At 40.3% G+C, this 18,578-nt stretch overlaps 1 protein-coding gene across 2 annotated transcripts in view; it reads left to right on the top strand.

Moving 5' to 3' along the window:
* The window catches only part of EVL (Enah/Vasp-like), an 87,473-nt gene that overhangs the window by 7,769 nt on the left and 61,126 nt on the right, over positions 1-18,578 (top strand). For both annotated transcript variants that reach the window (XM_080345950.1, XM_080345949.1), the window contains exons 2-3: positions 1,099-1,267; positions 8,178-8,355. In XM_080345950.1, the coding sequence (XP_080202076.1) occupies positions 1,099-1,267; positions 8,178-8,355 (347 nt within the window). The remainder of the gene's footprint in view (positions 1-1,098; positions 1,268-8,177; positions 8,356-18,578) is intronic.

The following is an 18,578-nucleotide window of genomic DNA, read 5'->3' as shown; positions in this document are numbered from 1 at the left end:
TATCAATATGTATAAGTCTAAAGTTAATAGGATGAGCATGAACATAAGATCTTCGCAGTAAATAAATACGAACCGTTTTATGTAGGTCTAATGTCCACTATTTGCTTGTTGAAAATCCCTGTTACATTTGAAGCTCTCAAAACTCCAGACTTGGAAGGATTAATTTTCTTCTTTGTATAAGGAAACCTTATTTCTTCTGATATAAGAAAAGTGGCTGGAAAGCCAGGATGGCAGGAAGTGAAATCCTGATCTGTATTGACATGTCAGCTCAACAGTATTTGTCAGTGGCATTTTTTGCACATGAAAGGTATATTTTAGCATGAATCAAGTAAGTGTATATTAGTCACAAATATGCAAGCAGGAGGTAAAGAACTGATGCATTTCTATGAATCTACAGAAGAAAAATAGTTATTAATGCTGTACAAAACAATGGCTACGTACTTTAACACTGAAATGGAGACATTCATGGGTTCCCCTTTCCCGCTTTCTTTGCTACTAGGATGAAGGAAAAAAGAGTTCATGTGTGTTTTGTACCATGTATTCTAGGACTTCTAAGTGCGTCAGTAGGGCTGAGTGTTAGGCGTCAGCTGGATTAATGTAATTGATTTTTTCAGTTTACCTAACGTGGCTTTTGGTTCAAGGCCTGCTTGCTTCCAGTTTTAAATGTGTAACTCTGCTATGGATATCATATTTATTTTGTCAGTAAGCTGTAAAATATTGGTAAGTTTTCATGCAAATGTGAAAGGCTTCACTTGCCAATAGGTGCATAAAATAAGTGGAGCATTCATACTGTTGGACAGTTTTCATAACGTTTGTGTGATACTAACTATTCCTTGGGGCCTAATATTTTTATAGAAAACAGATTATCAGTTCCAAACAGCAGCATACGGAAGGGTTTTTTAAGTCTATGAACACATACATGCCAGCTTTAATTTAACAGGCAGATTGCATTCAAAGGATTAGCAAATCTCTTATAAAACATATGTTGTAAGTAGCTCTGATAATTTCTGTTGGTTTATTTTCCTTGAAATATTTTCAGTAGTAGGCAGCAAACTCCCTGTTTTCTTAATTCCTGATTTTGTTGTTTTTGCTCTCCAGCGAACAGAGTATTTGCCAAGCCCGGGCTTCAGTTATGGTCTATGACGATACCAGTAAGAAATGGGTGCCAATCAAACCTGGACAGCAGGGATTCAGCAGAATCAATATCTACCACAACACGGCCACAAACACCTTCAGGGTAGTTGGAGTTAAACTGCAAGATCAACAAGTGAGTAACTGTATCAAGTTTCCTGTAAATTAACCTTTGATCTCTTTTGATACCATCAGTTCTATACTTAATGCAGTCTAGCAACATTTCCTGCTCCCTGCGAGGTGCCTACGAATTTGCTTACTCCAGTCATTCGAATTTTGTATAAGTTTTTGTGCAGAGAATGTATCATAATTCATTACTGCTTATTTGCAAACAGAACTTTTGGTAAATTTCTGAGATATTTTAATGTTACTTGTCCCCCCCTCCATTTTTCCTTGTGAAATGAGTCTTATTTCATTCTGCAGGTTTTGCTTTCAGCTCCACCTAACTTACTTTTTCCTCATTTTTAGCACTACTTGTAAAAAAGAGAAATAAATAAATTGTTCTGCACTGCCATCTCATACAGCATGATTGTGACATTGCTGTGATAGGTAATTAGTTCCTTGTAATGCGTTTTAATATCCTAGGTGCACACTGTGATCTGATTTACAGCAGCCTAAGGCCGCAGAACCTCCTTGGGTATTAAAGGAGTTATATGGGATTTAGATAATCAGAACTGGGATCAGACCCCCCTCAGGCACTGGTCCCAGCAGCCTAGCTGGTGGGTGTGCTGGGGGGTGCATGCCATCCGTAACTACATGTCCTGTTTAGACCCTAAATAACAAAAACATACTTGGGTGTAGTAGCGGTGTTATACCATAGTGCCCTTTGCATTTTAGAGCAGAGATTTTGGAGTTGGGGACTACCTCTGTGTGTTGGCGTGGGGCGGGTGCAGCGGTGGCAGCCCAGCCTGCCCAGTTGCCCACCTCCCACCTCACCCTGTGCCCTCTGAAAAAAGCAGGTGACTTTCTGTTGGTTCAGAGACTGGCGTTGCCTCCTGGAAAGGTGTGATGAGCAATACAGCCAGTGTGAGATGGGCAGGGGCAGGACAAGCCAGGCAGGAGCTGGGGCACCAGCACTTCTCAGCTGCCACCAGTGTTAAATTGACCAATCTGCTAATGGAAATGCACATGATGACCCTCAGCTGTCAGCTGTAATGATGCTCGGGGCAACTGGAGAATCTAGGCAGGTTGCTTACTGAAGTGTTAAAGAAGCAGCAGAATAGAAATGAAAAGAAGAAGCAGAATAGAAATGGGTGAGGGTTTTAGCACATTGTTTTTCAGCTCCTTGTAGTGCACTTTTGAAACATTTGCCATATCTTTTGCCACTGGATTTATCCTTCTCAGTAGAGCAAAGGCAAGATATTAATATAGTTCAATTTCAAAAATAGAAAAAAAATTTGAAAATAAATGAAATATAGTTGTTTGTTAGTCAGTTGTGAAAGCCAGTGTTGCTTTATAGAATCATGGAATCACAGAATCATTTCAGTTGTCAGAGACCCTCAGGATCATGGAGTCCAACCATGCTAGCTGTTTATTTTACATAGCCAGGAGAACATAAATGATTTTCATGTGACTACAATCAAAGATGCATCTGAGTAGCTGGTTTAAAACAAGCAAAAGTCATAAAGTCTACATGTACATGTAAGGAAAACTATGTACCAGAGGTCTGTCTTAATCAGAGAATACAATTCAAAGAGTAGAACAAGTTAAAAGGTCAAATATTGATCTGTACTTTAAACATGTTTTGCATCAACTGTAATATTTTATTTGTTTGCAAATGTTCCTACTTATGAAGAAGCTGCATGTCATCTAAAAATCATTTCAACTCAGAAGGAAACAGAAGAATATATTTTTCTAGAGTGTAAAGACTAAAAATCCTCCCTCAAACAAACAAAAAATATGGGTTACCTTAGTCACTTAAAACTGTCTAAACTATTTGCCTTAAATATTATTACAAAAATTTGGTATTATGAATAAAGGAAATTCAAGACAGTGTAGCATAGTATTATTAAAAGGAACATTCTGAAAGTATCAAGATTCAGAATTTAGTATATTTTATATGAGTCTCACATGGAAGCATAAGCTTGCTAGGCTTGCTAAGTATTTGCATTTAACATGAACAAAGATGAATTTCAGTTAAAATAATTCTCTGTGCAAGCCATTTCATTCTTGCTCCCAGGTTGTGCTAAATCACACTGAAGGCAAAGTTTCAGTAAAAGCTGCTGCTTTGCCAGAAAAGCCATATTTTTTGGAAAGGACCAATCTTCAGCTAATGTGTGATTTGGCATATAATGAAGCTAATGAAGCTGCACAGATTTCCAAGAGTTGAGAAGCTAGTTTAAGATACGTAACACAACAATACCACAGAGGAACAATTTTAAGTTTGATTACATACTGTTTGGCAAGGCACAGACTAGAGTAATCTTCATTATTTCACCCTTGCCTGTTTCAAATGTTTCCCTTTTAATTTTTGTTGTTTTATATTACACCTCTAATAATCTCATTTTAATTTGCATCACCTTTTTTTTTAACATGTCTTCCTGTGTAAGCTCCTTTTATTGTCTTTTTCTAGTTGCCTTTCTGTTCTCTAGGCCTTTTTTTGGTGCCTGTGTTAGAGTTTGTGATACTGTCCTCCCATTCTGCTCACTGTATCTGTGTTTATCTTCTTCTCTTGCTGATGGTGTCTAAAAAGTTCACCGCAAAGAAATATGGTTTTTAGAGTGGCAGAGCTCCAGCATCATTCTCACCACCAGGAAGTGGTCACCAGCCTCTTGTTCTCCTTCTGTCTCTGAGTGACGTGCTCATCACCTGCTTGCGCGCAGCAGCAGTGTGAGGTGATGGACCAGCAGCCCATGAATTCCCCTTTCTGCTCTGCCCACACGTGCACATTTGCATGGGCTCATGCTGGCGTGAGCAGTAATCTTCAGAAAACCAGCAGTACACTTTTGAAGCTTTTGAAGTAGCCACAGAGGCCAGAACTGGTTTGAAGCCAGGGGCAGATCAGTGTTACAATCGCTTGATGTCATGAGCTTTGATGTTTCCTTGCAGCCTTCCATTTTCTCGTAGACCAACAGTTGCAAGCAAGCGGTTTACCCGTGTTGTGACTTGCTGGCGGTTGTTGTAACCCAGCCTGTTGTAGAGGTGAGGTGTGTTAGCTTCAGTCACCATGCAAGAAGTTCGCAAAGCTAAAAACATACAAATGGTCCACCTTTGTGGCTTATCTGACACGCACTAGCTCCCCAGTTCAGAGTCCTGATCAACTGAGGGCTTAAGATCATGGGTTTGCATGGAGTGATTTCAGCTCAGGATGATCTAATCACCGAAAGGCATGTGCTGAACAAATAGGCAGGGAGGAGGGTGCAAGTCAAAAGTGCATCATCTCTCCTGAGGGTTTGGTGTATTGATGTGGCTAAGAAATGAATGTAAAAACAGGGCCTTGGGGAAGGTGGGACGTTTGACATTTGAACCTAAGCCAAAACTGAAATGGGGACAGCATTCTTGGGATATAAACTAAACCACATTTTTTTGAAAAATAAAGAACTAATTAATCAGCACTGTAGCTTATTAAAAGTTGGTCAGGTTTGGGCCTGCTTACAGAAGTAAGGAATCTGGCCTCAACTATAGCAGTTTTTAGCTGCTACGCCATACCCACTCTGGTTGAGCAATCATATGACTGTTCCCATGGCAGTGCAGCAGACCCCAGGCTGATAACAAACTTCTGAGCCATTTTGTATTCTGGAATATGAAACTCTCAGTGAAGAATTATAGGAAGAGTGTTAGAAAAAGAGTTGTTATGGACAAATCCATTACTTATTTCTGTGGGATTTCCAGCAAGTTTCTCCAATTCACCTATCATAGACTACGTCTGTAGCTTAAAGATGAACTGTTGGTCTGCTCAACATGTCAGATGGTATCTTACTGACATATGAAGCTTTAGAGTAAAGATCCCTTAGAAGCACCTGTAAAACAACCCTTATGCTCCAAACAGGGAGACCTTCTTTAATTATTGCTCTGAAGCACTTAGTTACAATTGTGTGCCTTGCAGAGTCTCAACACCATCTGTACCAGATACCTGTGTGCACTCATTCTTAACAACAGCAGGAGAACCCATCCTCTTTTTTATTCCTGTTTTCTAGAAACATTAGCCAAAGGAGATAAAATGAAACTCTGGCTATTTTACATTTCACTTCCCAATTTTAAACTCTCTGTTTTGAGTTTGAAGACAAGGTATTACATGTGCAGGCATCCTGATAATGAAGGACAACATTCAAATTCTGTTTTTATTTGACTGAAGGAATCAAGCTCTCAGAACAGAGTGGATGCTTTGAGTTTGTTGAGTCAATGTTCTGGGAAAGCAAATTTTGAACAGTTTACATGACTTCCATTACATGATTTTTGGCATAGGTTTTTACAATTTCTGTCTTTCAGTGTCCAACTGCACTACACCTTCTGGTGCTCCTTAGTCTTTAATAGTGCTTGTCCTTTGAAATGGGATATTCTTTTTGTGGTTGATAAATACTCACTTTGCAAAGTCTGATAGAAGCTCACACTCTTCTAAACATTTAATTGAAGATACTGGCTGTGCCCTCCCTTGGTTAAGCTACTCAGTAGTGGTTGGTACATGTTAAAACTTTGTTAAAGTACATGTTAAAAGTTGGTACATGTTAAAACTCTTGGTTTAGTAATCCAGGCATGAGACTACTTGATACTTCACAGACCCCTTGAGTGTGAGCAACATTGGTACAGGCTCTCCCAGTGGCAGGATGGGGATGGTGTCACCGTTTTTCAAGAGAAAAGGACCATCTAAGTTGTCATATGTATGAGTGAGTTCATGGCTTTGCTGTGACTGGAGTGACACGGTTTCCATGTCATTCTGGTTGGTGTGGGTTGCTTCCCTAAAACATGCTGTTGGTGCAGTTCCCATTTTCAGGGGACCAACTCTTGGGAGCCTGTGTACCAAATGTAGGCTGCCTTGCATCTCCCTTTTGATCATGGGTCAGGAGTTTCTCTATGAAATGTGGCAAATAAAGCAGTGTAGGTCTGATTGCTGTCTGATGCATTTACATGCACTTAATAATGATATTGGTTTGAGAGTAACACTTTGACCAGACACTTGATGTTTAATAACCAGTAGGATAATTTATCCCTGAAGCTAGACCAAGTATTCAGTGACTATCTGGTATGTCACTGTTTAATGCTGGCTCAGGTAAGAAAATGCATCATAGAAAAATATAAAGTATATCTGTAATTACCCACTGGTGTAGTGGCTTCTTTGCTGGTTTCCGTAATTTTTTTAATATAAATATAGTATAGTTATAAGACATCTGTTAACTGTCTATATCAATGAGACAGTGTCATCCATCAAAAATAGGAATGTGTGAAAAACAATTTGCTCCTTATGTATTATTAGGTGCTCATCTAATGTTTTCCTGCCAATTTAAATTGGCAGTCCTGTGAGGAGTCAAAACTCAGAGCTAGGAGTCATTAATCTTTGAAATGAGTTTTAAAACTCTGCTTTTATAATTGAGAAGAATTGTCAGTCATGTCACAAAAATATTGTTAATCTGATTAAATATGTTGGAATTTTTTAGATGCAATAATAGTGCTAGCAGAAAGCTTTCCAAAGTACTGGTGAATCAGACTGCAAAAAAGATGTATTGATGGGTTTTCTGGTGTGTGGGACTAACCTGTAACAACAAATACTGTGTACAGCATGTATTCGTTATTGGCTCTGTTTCGTTGTCTTCAGTTGTTGCTCCCATCTTACCAAGTCCAGGAGGGTAAGACTTGTGCTAAGTGTGAACTCCCGGACAGCATGCACCAAGGTCCCTCTTCCTACTCCTGTGTACCAGTGTCCAGTCTGCCTAATTTACAGATGAGCCATGCAAACTGGTTTGATGGAGGATTTCCATTGATAGGCTTTCAATGAAAACCAGAAATTGTGGGCTTCTTCTGGCTCTTGATAAAACTTCAGTCCAAATTGCTCAGTTTCTAGAGACAATCGTGAATATTCAAAATCAGATTTGCTGTATTTGAATAATGAAATTCAGACTTTCCCTGCTCATAATTTTAAGTTTCTCTGCCTCTGGTTCCCTACTGCCCCAGTCTCTGTGGGCTGATGAAGAGTGAGCCTCGTTTTCCCACTCCTCTTTGTTCCACTGCCCCTCTTTATGAGAATAATTATGATCCTTTCTGTAGGCATTCTGTTTCTTAAATTTGCATCACAACAGAGTGGCCTTGTCACCGCGCAGATGGATATCTTGAAGTGCTGTGTCTGCCGTGGGTCTGGATTATTAGTGATGCCTGTCCACTTTGAGCTTATGCTTTTAGCATTGGAGGTTTCTGGCCGGATCCCAGGAGTACTGTGTAACTGGATGTCCCGTGTGCCCTGCCCAAGGACAAAGAGGGCATTGTATTTAGCAGACTAAATCAGAAACACCCTTCGGCTGCAGTCGCTCCTTACCTGGAAATTGCAGCGCGTACAGCAAGGGAAGAGGTGGAGGAGGAAATATTTAGTTGTCTGGTTTTATCACTGCCTATCTGATTCTAGAGAAAAAACTCTTTCAACATAAGAAGCTGGTGGTGAGGAGGCTTACAGGAGGACAAAAGCAGAGCTGGTGCAGTGAGTCAAGCATTTATCTGCTGTAGGGCAGGGTTAGTGCCAAGAGCTCTGTCTGGCTCCTTTTCTGTCAATTCTGCATGATCATCCCCCCAAAGATGGCAACAGCTGCTGGCCCTGGCTCCTGACATGTGTCTGCTGCATTGCACAGCTGTATCCTGCAGAGGTGCTGTAGAAAACACAAGCAGGTAATAGATTTTGCAAAACTAGCTTGCAAGTCCCCAAGGCTGAATTGAACTGTTGTAAATCTCATCCCCAGATGTGGGTCTTCTGTCATTGGAACACACGGTGCCTTACTGTACAGCCATGTAGGAGCTGCCTTAGGAATTGCCTCTACCAATTTAATTAACCTTTACCAAAGGGTTGACTTTTTTCCCAGTGTAAATAAAACTGGTTTTAATCTTCACCCCTTTCTTTCAAATCACAGGTAGTGATTAATTACTCAATTGTGAAAGGACTGAAGTACAATCAAGCAACACCTACCTTTCATCAATGGCGGGATGCACGGCAGGTCTACGGCTTGAATTTTGCAAGCAAAGAAGAGGCTACCACATTCTCCAATGCAATGCTGTTTGCTCTGAATATCATGAACTCACAAGATGGAGGTAAATTAGCAGCCACTATGCTCTTTATTAATCTGTGACGTTTTACAGTGCTTATTATCAATCACCCAGTGCAGTGATGTTGGATAGTTTGCACTTATAAAATCTGTTATAAGGAAAAAAGTTAGTCTCTGGTAGACAGCCATCAGCATTTGCAGTGGTATTAATTGCACGTTTTTAGGTTTTATTCCCTTTACTTCTAATTTTTCATGGTGCCTTAACTCATGATAGGAAATTAATGGTTATTTGGGAATGCCTCAGCAAGCAGGTAGGCCTACTAATTTATGTAGATCTGTGTATGAGTTGTGTTACATCTAAGTTGGCAGAATGTAACTTAAATGAACAGAAGCTACATTTTATAAGGTAGAACTTGGAGGTGGTATTTCCATTGTGTTGGCTATCAACTACAGCTTTTGGTTCTTCTGGGCTGACTTTCAAAAAGAGGAGTGTTTGGCATCTCAGTTATTTCATAAGGTAAAAAGCAAAGGCTTGTACATTGGCTGTTGACTGATGTTGTTCCTAAGTACTATATTGACTGCAGTTGAGGACTGTGGTGAGATTTACTGTTTTGTGAAATTACCATTGCACTAGCTTGATGAGGGCCTAAAATAAAGTCCTGGTTTCTCAATGGAAACCGGTTTCTGATCTGGGTTATCTAGATCAAGTGCTGCCCTCAGTTACATGCCTATGGTCTCTGCAGCTCCTGGGCTCAGAACAGAAAGCAATCCTTGTGTGGTGTCTTTTTTCCTGCAAAATACACACTGCAGCCCTATTTTCCTTTTGAAAACACAGTGAGTCAAGGTTTACATCACTTGTGGCTGTGCAGGTGTCACTGCAGTGTTCGCCATGAATGGACAGCAGCTCTTGAGAGACGTTGTTTCCTGACAACCTTCAATACACAAATATGTCTTACTGAAAGAAGTTTTTGTAGCATAAAAGTTCATGTTTGTTCTTTTACTATTTCCATTAATCCTATTAAGCTGACTAACGCAAAAGTCATAAAAAATCAAGACGTCTTATATTCTGAGCTATATTTAGAAGTGCTGAGGACTGAGTTCTGCCTTCTTCAGCTTGAACTTTTTCAGCTCTAGTTGTGCCATAGCAGAAGCCTTCAGGAGGAAATCTGACTAATACTCACCAGTCCTAAATTCATGTAACTCTGAAGAGTAGAGATTTTTGGCTGCTCATGTGCCGTCAAGCCCTTTGGACCACTAGATGAGACTACAAAATTTGGATACTTTAACTATGGTCTTGATGTAGTGATTGGTTTAATGTCTAAGATGAGTCTGCCTTTCTTCTGAAAGATCTTAAGTTTGTTTTCGTTTTTGGGTTTTTTTCCATCCATCTCTTCCTGTCAAAGGGAGTGGAGTTTTTGCAGGATTTTGAGGTCGTTCCAGGGAGGTGCCTTATGGAAACACGAGTCTCAAGATGAGAATTTATTGCTCTTAGGCTAAAATGAAAGAAACTGTTTTGAAGTGGATACTTTAGTTATGTTGGCTATTCCTAGCAAAGAACAAAAGGTATTTTTAAGAAAGTAGTTTTGAGTATTTGAAAGGCCTATTAGATTTCTGAGAAGTTTATCAATATACTGCAAAAAATAATTTGCATTTTGGGGAGTATTCTTTTATTCATTTACATAGCACACCAAAGTGTGCTGGAAGCGTTACAGACATTAGATCCAGCCCATGCTGAAGAGCTTGCATTTAAAGTTTGTAATTTTAACATAGACATAAATTGAGTCACAGATGACCTACTTTCTTTTCTAGAAAAAAATTATGGTCTGGTAAACATTCAGTCTTCAACAGCCCCTTTTCTCTCATACATAAAGTGTTAAAAGTTTCATTTCCAGTTGTCCCATTCTTTACAACTGAGCTTGTCAAAAACTGAAATTTGATATAAAGGGAATTTCAGCACTTGTGTTTTGTTTTTTTTTTTTAAATCTCTAATTCTGTGAAACAAATTCCCAAAATATTGATTTTTATCCAAGTTAAATTTTAATTACAAAATTTATTTCTATAAACATTTTTCTTTAAAATTGTATTAGCTACAAATTGGCAATATAATAGGTTATATTGAGGACTTGTATATCATCATAAGTTTCCCAGTTATTGCACTGATCTCAGCATGTGAGCTGACAGCAAAAGTACATAATGGATATAAGGTATAAAATGTTTTTTTCAGATACGCTCCTCTAGGCTCATATAGCGCATAAGCTTTTGTGGGCATGAATTAATGCAAATAGGAATTCACACAAATACACACATCCGTATATCTTTTCAGGCATAGCCACTGCCGGCATACTCCATACATTCTGCTGCCTGGGTGCTACATTAGAGTTTGTTTTTTCATATGGAAGAATCATTAGGAAAAAAATGTATTTATTATATCTACGCATCCATGTATTAAAGTTGCTCATGTGCTTATGCAGATGGATGACAGCTCTAAGGAGTACATTTGTTAGCACAGAACTGCTCACACACTAATAAAATCCTCAGCCAAAACCAGAGAGTTAAACAGAGGTTCCCTCTGGCACATTCATCCTTAGTACAGAGTACCCTATCTGACTGCTAGCTCTGTTCTGGGATATGCTACGTGCACTACTTGGGATGTGCTATTTCTAATGTTTACTTGTTTCGTATATTCCTTGTTGAGACATTATTATATTTAAGTACTGCTAATTTTCCCATAATTGGATACAGATTCTGGCTTCCATGGCTGCTCCTCCCTTCATTCCACCACCCACTTGCATAGACTAAAATTAATCATGGTAGACTACAGCAGAAAACCTGAGACTGCATCATCTCTTCAGCAGACATGGAGTCAGGGTACTGTAACATTTGGGAAAATAACTAGTCTTGTTCACAAAGCAATCGTGTGGGTTTTTGAATGGTGCATTAAGCTGAATTAGTTTAAAAACTGATAGCAGTCTGTGTTTTGGGGAGTTGGAAGTAATTTTTAGGCAGTGCTGCTTTTCAGATGGGTGAGTCACTTCAAATGAATATACAGTTAAGAACTAGCGTTGAGCATTACTGTACTGTCCCACTTCTTCATAAGGGAGACTGCGAGACCTGAGACAATTCACCGCGGGCACTGATCTCTCCATGTGATTACATGGGGCACGAGTGAAAAACAAAGCAAGTGCTTCGTTAAATGCCTGAGGTTAAATGGGCCAAATGAGATCCTAAATCCAGCTGCTGACTCACGAGCCTGTCCATATCATCCCTGGGGAGGGAATCCTCCCAGGAGGCTGACACCCCAAAGCTTGGGAAAGTAGGGAGAAAAGCCATAGTCTGAACTTGTTGTCTAGTCTTTATTTCTGCAGCGGATGAACTCGTGCCCATGCCCGTGGAGAGGGCTGGCCACCACTGGTGTGGGCAAGTCCAAAGTGCTGCGATGGGAGGTGTGTGCAGCATCCACAGCAGTCTCCTCCAGTGCCGGTCCCCAGGGGGATAACACCAGCCTTGCGGTGCTGGAGCTGAACATGTGCCCAGCTCAGACTCGTGCTTTGTGAGGGTGCTAATGATCATGTTGGGAGTAGTCTCAAATGAGGCAAAATAAGACTAAAAAGAAAATAATAACACAGATATGTACCATCCTTCTTTTAGAGGTTGACAGTTGCCTTATTGAATCACAATTGTTTACCTGCCAGCTTGTGTATATGCCTAATAACTTTGATTTCTTTATATGTCTCTTTAATCTGTTCTCTACAATAAAAAAATGAAGAGTTGGTCCTGATCCAGCCTGCAAAATGAGAGCAAATGATAATGTTGACTTGCTCATTACCACTCTCTTGCTTACAGTTCTTTAATGGTGCCATTTCGTAAGACCACTGGTATGACAAATGACTTGCCATTCAATTGTTTTTTTTCCATGGGTGTCCACTTTGTGAATCCAGGCCTTTTTCTGGCATGAGTTACCTGATGCAAGGAGTGTCACCAGCTTGTCACCTGCAGCCAGGTTTCACTGGGGACAGAGCATCACCCCTTCTTGCTGAGTGATACTGCAGGAGAAGTATTTTGCATGGAGTCTGCCCGCAGGCTGTTTGATGTCTGGTAAGCAGACAAGCTTCATGTTCTTCAGGGCTTACATCCTCTTAAATCTAACAAATGCAATGACTGGTGGCAGCATGGTACAGTTATTGGAGCAGGACATAAGGTGAGGTTATCAGCAAGCTAAAACTGGCAAGTTCTTCCGTGATGTAATTTTGTAGGAAAGCTGATGTTGCCCATGATGAAGGTAACTCCTTCTGTAGAGCTTAATGGAGCCTGTACTCTCAGTGCTTCTCCCACAGAGTGGTTACACTGCCCCGAGAGAGGGAATGAGACTATTTTCTCTCCCTTCTTGCTCCCCAGATCGCTAGGGACAGGCAAAGGAACGGCTTAATTTCTTTCCTTCCTTATTTGCTCGCCTCAGACACTGTCCTTTCTTCCAGGCTCATCCATGACAGCCCCTGCATGTTTCCATCAGAACATTCTGCAGAAGGAGGTAGTGGCTTTGCTTTGTGGCTTCCATGGTTTAGACTTGTTACATCTTGGAGAAGAGCTGAGAATCTGATGCATGCAGTGTGCTGGTAAATGCTGCCTGTGACATAGTGAATATAACATATTGTGGACTTTTGCTTTTCTTTTGATGTCTTTGCCCTGGGAACTTGGATAGTTATTGTTGACTTAAAATGCAAGAAAACAGCACGTGCTGGAAAACCTTATGCAGAGGGCTATGTTGAAGAGTTAGTCATAGGTAAGGAGGTCAGCTGCCTCATCTGACTAAGAAGGGAGAAGTTGGAAGAAAGCATGCAATAGTAGGGGAGAGGTTTGAAGACAATGAATACTGATTTTTTTCTTTTCTTTTTGCTTGTAAGAAAGCCATTTTCTTGTTCAGAGTATAAGTGGCTTACAGACCACATGATACAGATGTGCGGGTCACAGGGAGTGCAGAGTTCAGCCCCGTGCCTTCCGACATGGAACTTCACAGACCCAGCTTTAACTCTACAGGGAGGATGTTTTGCCAATCAGAAGGATTACTCCTCACTCCTCCTCTTCTGATTAGCAGATCTGCTGGCTTTACTTTTTCACCATGGTGGATTATTTGGCATGTATTTCTCCAGCCCTATTTCCTACAAGTTGTATTTGGTGAACTTTGGATTTGAGGTTTTTTCCCATTTTTCAGTCATTCTGATCTTATCCTAGTCCAGAAGCAACTGCACTTCTGTGTTGCCGGGAGGAAGTTTCCTTGAAAAGCACTTTGATCCCTCCAAAATAAGGGGAGAAATAGAAGAATAAAACATTGATTCATCTAACAGCAGATAAACCGACAGTATATAGCATAAATTTTCTCTCGTAGTTAAATGTCTGACATATTTGTAAGGTTTCCATCAGTGCAGGATGTGTGTGAAGATTATGGTGCACTGGATTTCAGATGCAACTCCGCACTAATTATTTTTTTATTAGAATTTTGTAATGATATATTCAGTTCATTTTTTCATTGGAATTTCTCCAACTGGTCTTGCATCTCTTTTGATACTTCAGTGGCACTAAAGTGTAGCTGCTGGGAAAGTCAGTCAGCTGCATTCATCTTCTACAATGCAGTGACTGTTTTATTTGATAATATTGCCTCAAGAGTTCCCAGCGCCAGAGAGGACATAGTGTAGGGAAACAAAAGACTGCATCTTCATTACAGTACTGCATAATATATAAAATAACACATCAATAATGGAGAGGACCCACCACAGAACACAATGCCCACTTGCAGACAGCTGGTTCCAAAACCACGCTGGTGTAAAGAGATCCATGCCCCATGTAAGGCACTTCATACACTGCACAGCAGACTGGTTTCCCACACTATCAGGGGTGTCAGTGCAGATTATAAACCACTAAAATGATATATTCTGTGTGCATTGTACTTTAAGTGTGCTAATAACATTTAAAGACTCATAACCCTGTAACTTCATATGGTATAGACATTGCAGGACACTGAGTATGCCATTATGCTGCAGGTCTTTTAGCCAAATCATCCCTGAAGTTTTCCCTATTTATAATGTGGGCATGGAGAACTTGTAAATAGCAAACTTTTAAACTTACTAGTGTAAATATGATCCATGTGTTCAGACACCTAGTGCTAGCCAAAATAGCAAGCCACAGGCAAGAGTTAATGTGGTGCGTGTTAAAAATACAGAAAGCTTTTTCTGCTCTAAAAAAGCTTTCCCAGGGGAATAAGTCTTTCCCAAGTGACATCTTCCAAAAGCACCAATGAAAGGTTTAGAGAAATAAATTTCACAGGTTTTTCAGCTTCATGCCTGCTCCAGTTTCAATATAAACTTTCACCACTCAAAAATACGCTGCAGATAGGGCAGTTTCTGATCTAACTTGCTGTGCTTTGTAAGTCAGTGAAGAGGAAGAGAAAATTCAAATAAGATAATGAACTTTTTCCTTTCATCTGCTGCATTGCTTTATCACTTGGACTGCTACAGAAAAATCCACCTGGCTTACAAATAACCTTTTAGTATGTTGCTTACAACAGTAATAAATTCCTTCCTTTGGGAACTGGACAGAGATGAGCTGTTACTCAGCAAACAAGGTGTGAATTTATTTTCTTGAGCAACCAGTGAAGGGCACTCCCCAGCCAGTGTCCCACCGCGTGGTCAGTGGTTCCCCTCTCTGCCCCATCCTTGAGGGCAGGAGTCTCTTGTGACCACAGCTGATAAACATCAGCTTGGGCCATATTAGCACTTGTGTCTTGCTTCCAAGGCTTCTCCTTACTGTACTAATGGAGATAACAGTCCTTACACAAGCCCACTGCCCATGTTTCCAAAACCACCAACACTTCTCCTGGAATTATGGGCAAATTCCCCTGCCTGCAAAACTGCTCAAGGGCCCTCTTCTCAGGTTAACCTGCGTTTCCTGTGGTGGATATATGACATTTCTAAGACCCTGGGTACACTTAATAAGTTGAGTTCACTTTAAGAAAAACATGTTTAAAACCAGAACTGGAGGAAGTTGGCCCAGTCAAAAGAAGCCAAGAGTAAAACTGGTTAATCTTCCGTATTAGCTTGGCTCCAGCTGAGTGTGGAGCACAGGAGGTGAACTGCTTCACTCATGAATGGATAAACTGGGATTACAGACAACTTTCAGTGTTAGAACTGTAAATATCATTGCTATTATTCATATGTCAGGAAGTATCAAACATTATTTAATTATTTTACTCTATAGAAGTAGGCATTGGTTTTTTTCTCATTCACTTTTTCAACCCCCCAGATGGTAGGGATCCATGGCAGAAAGTTTTCCAGGGCAGTGAAGTGCTTTCCTAGTGTTATGCTAATAAAACCCCATGGCATGTTGCTTGTATGCATCTTAGCCACTTTTCTGCAGGACTCTATTATATCCCCGCTTAGAGCAGCGGCAACGCCAGAGCTGCTGTCGCGCGTCTAGAACAACAAAAGGTGCCTCTGTTCTTTGAAGAGCATAACAAATCTAACGGCTCTTGAGTCTCTTGCCGATGTTTTTGCTGCACTGAATTCTTCTGCGCTAAATGAAAAACCACTTCAGGAAGGAAACTGTCTGGGGAGAAAATTGTTGAGAGATTTAAGAGGGACTTGTGCATATTGAGAGCAAAGACTTCTGCTAGTGAGATTCACTTGCACCATTGCCCTCAAACCCTTGTTTTTCTGAAACTGCTGCAAACTGGCAAAGTTCCTGGAGTTCAGTGGTAGGAGATGCAGTTGAGTAGGCTACAGTTACAGCCTATTAGCTTAGAAAAAAAAGTAGTTATCAGAACTTAAGAAGTCCAGTAATTTATGTGCAAGGAGTGGAGGCCAGATTTAGGCCATTATTCATTTGGAGACCATTTGTAGGATGTTTCCTTGCTCAATACACATCTTCATCTGGCAAGGGCTCCTTTCTGAGGAGCCTAGTCTGGACTGTATATACACCATGTCCTGTGTCAAGCCATAGCTGTGAGTGGAGCTCAGCCTGGAGCCACAGAAATGAGAAAGCTGTCTTGCCGCAGGAGATGCCATGACTCAGAGGCAGCTCCGTGTCACTCTGCTGCCTCTCCTATCCCTGGGGACATGTCAGGACAAGGAGTAGCTGCCACCAGCCCACACCAGCACCCTCAGGGATGAGTGGTGGTGGCTCTGCCCCAGCTCTGCCCCTCACCTCTGTGCAGATGGTGAGCAAAGGTCTGGGTTTACACCCCAGTCTGCCAGCTTACCTCCTGCATAAGCCCATAGTCTGTGCTTGGAGTCCACAGCGCTTTGAAAATCTGAGGAGCAAATGGCTTTTTGTGACGAGAACAGGTTTTTTCTCTTTACCTTTTCCAGTGGCATACTTTGCCATGTCACGTCTCCGTGTGCATTTTGCTTTGCTCGACAGTAATAGAATATGGGACATTTACTTATTGATTGGGCGTCTGATTTCTTTCAGTGAAAAAGAAATTACTCCTTGGAACAGATTTGAATTTTTTTTTAGAAAACTTCTTCCAGTTTTGTGTTCATTTTCTGTCATTCCTAAAGTGCTTCAATATTTGGTGTCCTGGGATAGTCTCTGAAACAACATGACATAATTTGTGTCAGAACAAGAATTGCTTTTTTGTGGCAGTTTGTTTTCCTTTTCAGACCCCATGTGAGTTAGAGGTGCTGTAACTCCACACAGAATGATGCTCTTGTTACCACTGCACATAAACTGACATTCCACTCCACTCTTCATACTATTTTTAAAGCCAAATATCAAAAAGAACATTCTCTGAACTTTTTCTCACTAGCAGAGGAGAAACAATACTGAAAGTAAATAAATTATTCAAAATACTGTAAGGGATGCACGCATTCTTAAAAAAAATGGCCAGGCAGTGTGCTGTGATGGTAGTTACACAGCTCCAGATTTGTTGTGATAACTACCGATAGGCACTCCTAACCTGAATCACCAAACCAGATAGGATGGTGCTGTGCTCCTTCAAATGCTCTCTATTTTTGGAAAAGTAAACTATAGAAACTTCTAAGAGATTGTGTAGAAAGTGGCTTCTCCAGCTTTCTACAATATTAATGAGTATTGGAATAGACCTCACAAAGGAATCTGTATTTTATTCATTTTGAATTATTTTGCAGAAATGGTGCATTCTGATAATGATGATGATGATGTCTAATTCTGGTGTTATTCCCCTCCTCAAATTACTTATTTTATACTACTCATGGGTATCCTATGCTAATTGTTGGATACTAGCTGATTTATATCAGTGATTAACTTGAGATACACAAATGTATAGGGATTAAGTTAGGCTTTGGTTTATTAGTCGCTGAACTGGCAAGAAACTCATCCTGATTTTATTTAGTAGACTTTCTGGATTCCCAGCTAAGAGCCAGACATTACCACAGTTTGTCTCTACACAAAAATTCATAACACTCCCCTAGCAATAATTCCACCCCAAACAAGCAATAATTGCGTGACCATGATCCTCCTGTTATCAGGAGCAGAAATGCAGGCATCAGTAGTACAGGGTATTGTCTCTGAGCTGGGCTGTGTGGTCAAGGAAGAGAAACAGCTGCTCATGGGACATTCAGTTACCTATTTTAGGTTTCTCTGCCAGGCACCTCTGGGCAAAATTCAGCCCATTTCTCTCTCCTTATCCTCGCTGACGGTAAAGGATTGCTGCTAAGAACCCTTCTCTAGTTCATCAAATTTTTGTTTTGATCCTCTCCTAAACTTTCTAATTAACAGATTAATTATTTCTAATTACACTATAATTGGTTAGTAACTACAATAATAATTAAACCTCTAGTTTAATGATAGTAAATCATGGAACTGGAAACTAATTCACATAAGCCATATTTTTAGTGATGCTCCGTGGTTTTCCCTGGGACAATTAGTGAGAACTTGGAAGAATACATGTGTTGTGTGTGTCTGTATGTGTGTGTTCACATGAGTAATGCACATCAGATTATCACTTCTCTGACTGCCCGAGCTCTGCAAACAGATGGTCTTTGTACATGCAAATTTTTTTATTTTATACCAGAAGTGAATTTGGGAAGAAATTCACAAGTATATTGATAAAGGTCAGAAATAAGTTGCTGGGCTGAGAGGACTTTTCACATGTAATCAAAATAAAATTCAGAGTGTTTTTAATTTTTTTTTTTTTTTAACTCTGCTTTCATTATGTGCCATAGTTCACAATTACAGAATCACAGAATGTTAGGGATTGGAAGGGACCTCAAAAGATCAGCTAGTCCAATCCCCCTGCCG

This window comes from Nesoenas mayeri (genome assembly GCF_963082525.1).
Source record: "Nesoenas mayeri genome assembly, chromosome: 5".
Classification (NCBI taxonomy): Eukaryota; Metazoa; Chordata; class Aves; order Columbiformes; family Columbidae; genus Nesoenas; species Nesoenas mayeri.
The sequence above is the reverse complement of the archived record's forward strand: the minus strand, read 5'-3'. Positions and strand labels throughout refer to the sequence as shown.